The sequence below is a fragment of the Myotis brandtii genome, unplaced genomic scaffold (assembly GCF_000412655.1).
Source record: "Myotis brandtii unplaced genomic scaffold, ASM41265v1 scaffold105, whole genome shotgun sequence".
In the NCBI taxonomy this organism is placed as follows: domain Eukaryota; kingdom Metazoa; phylum Chordata; class Mammalia; order Chiroptera; family Vespertilionidae; genus Myotis; species Myotis brandtii.
Window position 1 is genome coordinate 8,324,251 of NW_005353538.1, and position 10,910 is coordinate 8,335,160.

The 10,910-nt window shown below is 35.1% G+C and overlaps 1 protein-coding gene across 6 annotated transcripts in view; it reads left to right on the forward strand.

The window, feature by feature from the left end:
* DYNC2H1 (dynein, cytoplasmic 2, heavy chain 1) overlaps positions 1 to 10,910 on the forward strand; it is a 289,555-nt gene that overhangs the window by 57,909 nt on the left and 220,736 nt on the right. For all 6 annotated transcript variants that reach the window (XM_005856867.2, XM_005856868.2, XM_014539785.1 and 3 more), the window contains exons 32-36: positions 139 to 344; positions 1,482 to 1,664; positions 2,243 to 2,425; positions 3,762 to 3,985; positions 4,938 to 5,053. In XM_005856867.2, coding sequence (XP_005856929.1) covers positions 139 to 344; positions 1,482 to 1,664; positions 2,243 to 2,425; positions 3,762 to 3,985; positions 4,938 to 5,053 — 912 coding nt within the window. The remainder of the gene's footprint in view (positions 1 to 138; positions 345 to 1,481; positions 1,665 to 2,242; positions 2,426 to 3,761; positions 3,986 to 4,937; positions 5,054 to 10,910) is intronic.

The window sequence follows — 10,910 nt, forward strand, 5'->3', positions numbered from 1 at the left end:
TGGTCTATATTACTATGCCACTCAAATATATCATGAATTTACCATTTACATTAATTAAGAAATCCCCTGTATAAAGATATCATAAAGTATGTAAGTCACAGACTAACATTTTCTCCAATTATATTTATTTGTATATAGAATCTGGCATTATGGAGCTTAAACTTAAAGCATTAATCCTTGACATTATTCATAATATTGATGTGGTGAAACAGTTGAACCAAGTTCAAGTTCATACAATTGAAGACTGGGCTTGGAAAAAACAAGTTAGATTCTATATGAAAAGTGATGATATATGTTATGTTCAAATGGTGGATACTGAACTTCAGTATACTTATGAGTATCAGGTATGACTTGTGGCAGAAATGTTTTATTTTTCTGTTAGAAATTACTTACTTTAAAGGAAATTTTCTTTTGGATGAAAGATTTATTTTTATTTTAGTTATAACTTTCAAGAATGTTTTCTTTCTGTTTCATCATAATTAAAAATGTTATATTGGAAAAAATCATTCTCTTTATCAAAAAGTTAAAATAATGGCAGTATTGTACTGAATTCTCTAAATGTATCTTTTCTTAGAGTAGCATTTATATAGAATTTGAAATATATCTTCAATTGAAGAAGAATTGAATATAGGCAACCCCAATGGAAGTGATTTGGGTTGTGCCTCCTTATACAAGGACAATGTTGTGCAATTTTAAATATGCTAAAATAGGTTTACTAAATGTTTTTGTTTTTCAAGGTAAAACAACTTCTGAAAAAATAACCTAACTCATATAGCCTTTTCTAAAAATAAGTGCATCTGAATCCTTTCTGCCTTATTTTTATCATAATCAATCATCAGAAAAATTTGGCAATTATGTAAGTAAGCATATGTCAGAGAGTTGCCAATTGGCTCTTTCAAAAAGGAAATGCATTTTGAGACCCAATCTGTCTACCTAAACTAAGGAAAAACATAAACTGCAGCTGGAATTGGAATCTGTTTTCCCTAAAATTTAGTAGAGAATTTGAAAATTATATGATGTTAAAATTGTTTCATAAAAAACTGTTCAAATTAATTACACTTTGAGGTCTCCAAATAATTCTGATATGTGAAGGTTATAAAATTTAAGGAAATAATTTACATGAATTTAAAATACAAAACAAAATGCCTTTTTATACTTGATTATTATATATTTTTGGATTTGTTTGCCTTAGAAGTATGTTTTTGTATTATTATAAAAAACTCAAGAGACTGTTTGGAAAACCTAACATTATATTAATTGAGGAAAGAATAAAAATACATGCTTGAAAATAATTAAGTTTAATTCCAGTTTGCATTTTCGAAAGCTTCTTTCATTAAAAATATTTTGGATACTGTTCTGTGTTAAAAACGTTAATCTTTTTGTTGCCTCTTTATCTTTTTAAGAAGAATTTCACACTGTGTAAATATTTGTAAATGGTAATTAGAACATGCATATAAAAACCTTATATTTCCCTTGTGTAGGGTAATGCTCCCAAGCTGGTGTATACTCCACTGACCGACAAGTGCTACCTAACTCTCACTCAAGCCATGAAGATGGGACTTGGAGGAAATCCTTACGGACCAGCTGGAACTGGAAAAACTGAATCAGTCAAAGCTTTGGGTGGACTTCTTGGAAGACAAGTTTTAGTTTTTAATTGTGATGAGGTAGAATCAATAAATATCCAGCTAAGTAATAGTGTACTAGTTAGATGGTTGGGTTAGTTTTCATGTACTTATATATTCAAGTTGTATTTAAAATCACTCTACTTTTAAATCGCTTGAAAATAGAATTTGTTTTATTTGAAAAGTAAAATGGAGAAAGGTTGCATGTAGTATAGTCCCAAAACTTTTCTAAAGAGAATTATTATAAAGAAACAGTTTTATGTTAGAGTTTAGAAAAAGATTTTAGTAAGGAGAATAGTAAATAGAAAAGGAAAATTTTAAATTCATTTAAAAAATATTTTGTGTAGGATTTGTATTTTGACTTAAAGAATAACCAAAGCAAAAATAGTATTTGTTTAGTTTCATGTACTTTTCAGAATACTTTCACCTGAATCATTTTGTTTACTCCTTGAAACCACTCTGAGTTTGAAAGAGTAGCTATTTAATCTCTATTTTTTAGAGGAAAAGAAGCAGAGATATGTGAAATGATTACCTTATGAGTAAATGACATAAACTATTAAATTATTATTAGCGATTTCAGTTGCTTTTTAGTGAATATAATTTTTATTGTTATTTTTAAGGGCATCGATGTGAAGTCAATGGGACGAATATTTGTTGGTTTGGTCAAGTGTGGGGCCTGGGGTTGTTTTGATGAATTCAACAGACTGGAAGAAGCTGTACTATCAGCAGTTTCTATGCAGATCCAGACAATTCAAGATGCTTTGAAGAATCATAGAAGTGTATGTGAACTGCTTGGCAAGGAGGTATAAAAATATGTTTGTCATTTAAAGAATCAAAACATTTTTATAAGACTTTGCCATCACTCGTATTCAGGCAGCATTCTATCTTTATTTCTCCTGGCACCCCTGTTTCTAATCTGTAATCGATGTGTTAAAAATTTTTGCCTGTGAGTTGTCTCTGAGGTTTCTCACCCTTTTTTGGGTCTCATTCTATCATTAATTAACCTTCAAACTATTTAGAATAATTGAGTTATAGTATTTGCTAACATTTATTGAGCATCAGTCTGTGCTAGTACTGTGCTTAGTGTTTTAATGCATTGTTTCATTTCATACTCACCACATCCTTTGAAGTAGGTTCTATTACAGTAATGTTGAACACACTGAAAGTTAAAAGAACTGTACATTTATCCTCTTATCTATAATAATATATTCACAATACAAGTTTTTCTGGGTAGGGCACAAAAGTAAGACCAGTTGTAAATTATTAACATGTTATTTACATGATGTTTAAACTCTTGAGAAAGTATTAAGTTTTAGCTCTTTATCATCAAAATTTATTTTCTTCCATATTTCTTTTTCCTTTCTTCTTAGTGAGAAAGGGTGGTCCTTTCTCTCAGTCAGTGCTTATCTTTCCACCTGTGCTTTGGAATCGTCTTCCCAGGGATCCACTTGGAGTTACCCCTCTGCCTTCCTTCCTGGACCCATTCCTCATTAGCTTTTAAACATAATCAAATCTTTTCCTTCTTAATATATTATACATAATAATGTTATATAACTAAAACATAAGCAAATGTAATTCACTGCTCTTTCTCTTTTCTTTCCTTTATAGTCAGGTTTTTCTACTCTAGATATTTCTACTTCCTAATTGCCCATTCATAGTTTACACATTCTAATTTAGCTTCTATTCTTTGAGCTGTGTTGAAATGCCCCTACTAGGTACTCTTCTGATATTCTGCTCTTCCCTGTCAAAGCATTTATTACACTATGATTGCTTCTTTGTTAGAAGGGAATAAACTATTATTGACTTTAGTTCAGAGTTGTGTGGTCTCTGTGTACTTAGCAAATTATTATAACACAAGGAAAGCTTTCAGTAAACATGTGTTGCATGAATGAATAGGCATGCAAACTAGTTATCATCTAAACTTTTAGCCTCAAAAAACTGATTATAAAGAAGCTCTATAAAGCAGTATGATTCCTAAAGGAGTTTATTATATGTCAAATAAGAAGACGGTTAGCACATTAGTTGTTAGTTTTTTGCTAAGGTATTTATGTGTAGAAATATGTCACAAATCTCTGTTGGTAATGTTTTATATATATAGTTTCAGATATTAGATCCCTGTATTTTAAATTAATTTTTCAGGTAGAAATAAATTCGAATTCTGGCATTTTTATCACTATGAATCCTGCTGGAAAAGGATATGGAGGAAGACAAAAACTGCCTGATAATCTTAAACAGCTTTTCCGGCCAGTAGCCATGTCTCGTCCAGACAATGAGCTCATTGCAGAAGTTATTCTCTATTCAGAAGGCTTTAAAGATGCTCAAGTATTGGGCAGGAAATTGGTAGCTATTTTCAATCTATCTAGGTGAGTTTTTCTGTTTTATTTTTATATTTGTGGTTCCAATGATTGATTATGTTTATTAGTGACTGTTTTTCTCATGTGTCCAATTTATTGAATGATTTTCATATTGGTGATTGTACTTAAGGTGAGACAGGAAAGATTTTACTTTAAATAATTAAAACATCTGGGCCTAAACTACTTGTTTTTTGTAAATACTAGAGATCTAATCTCACTTTTTTAGGAAAAAAAATTTTTGGAGTGCTCCAGCTAAATGACACTTATTGGTTTTATTTACCATTTGACCACTGAAAACTTATTCTTTTGAGGGAGTCTTTCTTATGTCTTATTTTTGGTAATAGAGACTGGCTTTTAGCTTCTTTGGGTAATTGAGAATTCTAGTCCATATCATTTAAAAGGTAGTGACAACTAGAATTTCAGAGATTGAGAGCTAGATAGATTGATTAAAAACTTTAGGAATAAAGGAAATAGGTAATTGTATAATCATTAAGATTCTAGCCAGTTTATAGTATAAATTGGTAATTACAAAATAGTCATTGGGATATAAAGTACAGTATAGGGAAAACAGTCAATATTATTGTCTTAACTATGTATGGTACTAGGTTGGTACTAAAAATATTGGGGGGAGGGGACATTGTAAAGTATGTGATTGTCTAACCACTATGCTTTACACCTAATACAACTAATACAAAATAATATTGAATGTAATCTTTAATTGAAAAATAAAATTTAAATTAAAAAAAAGTGTGTGTGTGTGGGGGGGAGATAGGCAGTTTATGAACCATTCATCTTCAACATTTTACTTGAGTGATAATTTTGTGATTGAGTCTTTTATATAAATGTATGAGATATCATTTTTATTTGTCATTAGTTACATTTTGTATTTCTTTGGATATGATGATAAAAGGAATTCCTGATAGCTGTTTGGTGCTTTATGGTTTTCATGTTTTTACTTAAGGGAACTTTTGACACCTCAACAACATTATGACTGGGGTTTGAGAGCTTTGAAGACAGTTCTGAGAGGAAGTGGAAATCTTCTTAGACAACTGAAGAAAACTGGCATTAAACAAGAAGGTCTGATTCATTATTCCAAATATAATCTTATTTTTTAAAATAAGCTTTAGTTTAGAATAGTTTTAGATTTATAGAAAAGTTATAAATACTTTTCGTTCAGAGTATATAGGATTTTTGAATAAGCTATTCCTAGTTTCTTCTGTTGTTAACATTGTACATTTATCAAAACTAATAAAGAAATATTGATATATTATTTTTCAATTGAACTACTTACTTTATTAGGATTTTCCCTAAAGTTTTAAAATGTGCATTAAATATTAAATAGTTGTGATATATAGAGGAATAGTCTAGGCCACTTGTTCTCAATCTTTAATGTTCATTAGAATCCCCTAGAGCAGTGGTTCTCAACCTTCTGGCCCTTTAAATACAGTTCCTCATGTTGTGACCCAACCATAAAATTATTTTTGTTGCTACTTCATAACTGTAATGTTGCTACTGTTATGAATCGTAATGTAAATATCTGATATGCAGGATGGTCTTAGGCGACCCCTGTGAAAGGGTCGTTCGGCCGCCAAAGGGGTCGCGACCCACAGGTTGAGAACCGCTGTTCTAGGGGCTTCATATACAGTATATAAATATATATTGTGACATGTGCATTTCAGTTCTGCATTATATATGTTGAGACTTGATTTGCTATTTTTCCATATCACAGTATATTATTATTTCTTTTAACAATTTTTTTAGTTATTTCTTCCTCAGTACTTCAACTATCCTTTTATTTTATTTTTCTCTTCCATGGATGCCATGTTCATTGGAAGGTTGTTTAGACCAAGTTTATGGCCTTTTATTCTTCCTCCACGTGAATAGGAGTTCACTTTTTGAATAATAAAAATTATATATCACAGAGGGGATTTTAGAGATGTTTCAGTGGGGCATGGTCAAAAAGGGTTGGGAACCACTGGTCTAGGTTGTCTAGTTGTTGTAGTAGAGTTATAGTCCTTTTTTACAATCCTTTGTATTTCTGTGTGGTCAGTTGTTACTTCACCTCTTTCATTTCTGATTTTGTTTGAGTCCTCTCTCTTTGTTTCTTGATGAGCCTGGCTAGAGGTTCATCAATCATGTTTATCCTTTCAATGAATGAGCTCTTGGTTCTATTGATCTTTTGTATTGTTGTGTTTTTTGTTTTTTTTTGGTGTCTATGTCATTTACTAGTATTTCTGCTCTGATTTTTTATTATTTTCTTCCTTCTACTTACTCTGGGCTTTTCTTGTTGCTCTCTTTATAGTTCTTTAAGTTGTAGGGTTAGAAAACTTATTACTATTTTTTCTTGTTTTTTTGAGGTAGGCTTGTAGTGCTATGAACTTCCCTCTCAGGACTGCTTTCATTGTGTCCCATAGATTTTGGATTGTTGTGTTTTCATTGTCATTTGTCCAGAATGTTTTTTATTTCTTATTTGATCTCTTTGGTAACCCATTCATTGTTTAAAGCGCCCAGCCTGTTTTGTCTTCCGGACGGAAAGTATAGTGTCAGTCACCAGTGACTGACTGGGTGCTTAACGTGTTAATAGCATGCTATTTAGCCTCCATGTGTTTGATTGTTTTTTATTGTACTTGATTTTTAATTTTATGCCATTGTGATCTGAGGAGATGCTTGATATGATTTCAGTCTTCTTGAATTTGTAGAGATTTAACCTGTGCCCTAATATGTGCTGTATCTTTGAAAATGGCCCAGGTGCATTCCAGAAGAATGTTTATTCCGTAGCTCTGGGGTGAAATATCTGAAGATGTCAATTAATTCCATCAGATCTAGTGAGTTGTTTAGGATTGCCGTTTCTTTGTTGATTTTTTTGTCTAGCATCTTTATCCAGTGGTGTCAATACTATGATTGTATTGTTGATCTTTCCCTTGATTTCTTCCAGAAGTTTTTTTTAATGTATTTGTGTGCTCCTATATTGGGTGCATATCTGTTTACCAGAGTTATATCCTCTTGTTGAATTGATCCTTTTACTATTATGATGTGGCCTTCCTTATCTGTTCTTATGGCCTTCACTTTGAGGTCAATTTTGTCAGAAATAACTATTGCTACTCCAGCTTTTTTTCATTTCCATTTGCCTGAAAATTTTTTCCCATCCCTCCACTTTAATTTCTGTGTGAGTCTTTAATTCTGAGGTGGGTCTCTTATAGACAGTATATATATGGGTCATGTTTTCTTACCCATTCAGCTTCCCTATGCTTTTGATTGGAGCACTTAATCCGTTTACATTTAAGGTTATTATTGATAGGCACTTGTTTGTTGCCATTTTTATTCCTTATGCCTATGTTGCTTGTTCCCTTTCTATTTCTTCTTTTTACAACAGTCCCTTTAGCATTTCATGTATTGCTTGCTGGATGGTAATATATTCCCTTAGTTTTTTTTTTGTCTGCGAATCTCCTGATTTCACCTTCAATTTTGAATGATAGCCTTGCTGGATAGAGTATTCTTGGTTTTATTCTGTTGCTTTGCATCACTTGGTATACTTCATTCCATTCCCTTCTGGCCTAATGTGTTTCTGTTGAGAAATCAGCTGATAGTCTAATGGGAGATCCTTGTAGATAACTTACTTTCTCTCTCTGGCAGCCTTTAAGATTCTTACTTTGTCATTGATGTTTGCCAATTTAATTATGATGTGTCTTGGTGTTGGTCTTTTTGGGTTCCTCTCGTTTGGGACTCTGTGTGCTTCTTGGACTTGTGTGACTTTTTTCTTCCCAAAGTCAGGGAAGTTTTCTGTCATTATTTCTTCAAATGGTTTTCTATTTCTTTTTCAGTTTCCTCTCCTGGAACCCCTATTATGCCGATGCTGTTTTGTTTCACGTGGTCCCAAAGCTCCCCTAGACTTCTGCTTTTTAAGTTTTTTTTTCTTTCCATTCTCTGCTCTGTTTGGGTGTGTTTTCTACCTTGTCTTCTATCTCACTGATTCAGTTCTCAGGTTCTTCTAGTGTACTGGTTGAAACCTTCCATTGTATTCTCTATTGCAGCTCTGTCATTCTTCATTTCCTCTTGATTCTTACACATGTTGGTGAATTTCTCATCCAGCCTTTTGAGCATTCTTATTCTCATTACTCTGATTTTTTTTCTCTGACAAATTGCTTGCCTCCATTTCATTTATTTCCTTTTCTTGTAATCCCTCTTTTTCTTTCACATGGGGTTGGTTCTTTGTCTTCCCATTTTTGCTGTTTCTTTGTGTTTGTTTCTATGTATTAGATCAAACTGCTATGCCACCCAGATTTTTTGAATTTATTATATGTAGTAGATGCTGCACCTAGTGGTGTAGACTCTCAGGTCTTATGGGCTGGGTATTCTCAGGATGCCGCCTACTTGACATATTTGGGTTTTGTTGATAGAGTTGGGTCTTGAATGTTATTGTTCCATTCATGGATGGGGTCTCCTCTCAGGGTATCTGGTTATATGGTTAGCTCTCTATTACATCATGCCAACCGTTGTGGAGGTGCTGACCGAACTGCACAAAATACAACATGACAAGACACAATACAAAAGTAACAGAATATGATTGTACACAAGACACCTATAACCCCAATAAAAGTGACCACTAGAGAAAAGAGAATTAGGTGAGAGAAAAGAGACCAAAAATGATAGTGAGAAAAGAAAAAAGGAAAGAAGAAGAAAAAGAAAAAAAATATGGGTAGAAAACCCCACAGAACTGATAATTCAACAAGCACAAAAAAAAAATACCTGGAAAAAAGGGGGGCAGAATCTGTAGAGGTAAAGCTTATATATACAGAAAATAAGGTGAAGGAATTGGATGAATAGGGGAAGATCACGGTTTAGTATAGAGGAGGGAGAAAGAGGATGAGTGGGTAAGAAGAAAAAAATAAAATAAAATATTTATTTGTTTATTTTTCTTTCTTTGAAAAGGAGAATAGAGGAGAGAGCAGATAGGCCTGAATTTAGGAAGTGAAAATAATTTAAAAATTAGGAGAAGAAAAGAGCAAGATAGGTGAGGGAAAAAAAAAATGACTAGTGAAGAAAGAGAAAAGAGAAGGGGAAATGGAGTAGGAGCAGGGAAGAGGAAATTAGATATATTAATAAGCCAACAGAGTCTACAATAACAACAACACATCAATGAAGGAGATAAAGAAGATCAATTTTTAACAAGGAGTAAAAAGAATGGAAAGAGAAAAACTAAACAGAGATGGGAGAAGAAAAACAGAATGAAAAGGGAGAAGGGAGGAAGAAAAAGGTGAAAAAAAGAAGATAAAACATAACAAAAAATAAAAATAGAATAAAGAAAAAAATACTAAAAAAATAAAAAAGTGAAGTGTCGATTCAGCCTAGTTTTAATGCCACAGGGGGGCTGGTTTAGGACCCCACTCCTCTGTTCTGTCTGACAATTCTGGGCTTCCTGTTAGGCAGTTAGGTGCTGACCACTGTCAGGCATTGTCTTTGGCGTTCAGCACTGTGTTAAATCTCCAAGTGATCCACTGCTCCTATGTTTGTGTCTGTCTCCACAGGCCTTGGCTTCCTGCAGGTGGGACCAGTCTGCCCTCTTTACCTGTCTGCCAGCTGTCAATCTTAGTCACTCAAGTGTCTGACTGGGCTTTAGGTGGGCGTGGTGCTGTTTTGCTTTCTGGGAATTACTAGTAGATTGATGTTTTTCCCCTCACCCAGAGCTACTCCTCTTCGAGTGTCCCAAAGTATTACTCTGGCCTTGGTTGTTCAGAGCTCCTTGTATGGAGACCAGTGGGGTTGGCTGGCAACCTGGAGATTTTATCAGTCTGGTTCCCAGAATAGTGGGCCTGACAGGCCCCTCTTCCAACCCAGGCACTGAGAGCTCTTTGGGGCTATTCAGAGCCTGTGTTCCCTTTGTATAGCTCAGAATGCAGGCAGGGTGTGACAGGCTGTATTCCCTACCTTGAGGCCACTGCGAGGGACTAGCTCTTCTGGGGGGAAATGGCCACTTAAGTTTGGAAGGTTATGAATGTCCTAATGTCAGATTTCTAGTCTCCTCTCCCTGCCCTGCTTCCCTCCACAGCCTCTCCTCAGATGCCACAAATCTGCACCACATCCGTGGGTGTGTTTGCAGTTGAAAAGGCCTGTGTACTGGGTTTAGGGAATAAAAGCAAAGACAAAAGAAAGGCAAACAACCACAAAACTGCGGGTTTCTCTCCCCTGCCCCCGGCACTGCACTGTTTGGGCTGTTTTCCAGGGTGCAACCCTCACAGCTGTGGTCTTATAGCTAGATTCGCCAGCCACCGGTAGCCCTAAGTCTCTTCCTTTTCACAGTTGGGTTTTACGCCTGTTGCCAAGGGATGCGGCTTTGGTGCAGTGCAGCTTCCTCCTCACCCTCATGTGTCCCTCTCCAACCCAGATCTCCCTTTCTACCATTCTACAGGCGTCTTCTGCTCCTCCTTGTTGTGAATTATCTCCTCAGCTGTGTCCAATTTGCTAATTCTGGTGGATGTTCTCTGATTTAGTTGCCTTTCCAGTCTGGCTCTGGGACAAGGTACATGACATGTCTGCCTCTTTAGCCACCTTTTTTCTCCCCCCAGAGAACATTTTGACGGTTGCCAGGCCAGACGGGAGTGGGGTTAGGGGAATGGGTGGAAAAGGTGACAGGGTAAAGAAGTACATATGGTAGTTACAGAATAGTTATGGGGATGTAAAGTACGGCATACTGAATATAGTCAATAATCCTATCTAATAATAGACAAACATGGTAATTAACCATACCTTCGCTACGCCTCCCATCGGCTAATCAGCGAGATATGCAAATTAACCGCCAACAAAGATGGCGGCTAATTTGCATACTGCAGGCAGATCCCGCTGTGCCACCCCGCCTGGGGCTGGCAGCAGTGCGATCCCCAGCTGCTGGCCGCCCCAGCACGAGATCCTGGCCTGCTGTGTGCGGGGCGGGCGGCAG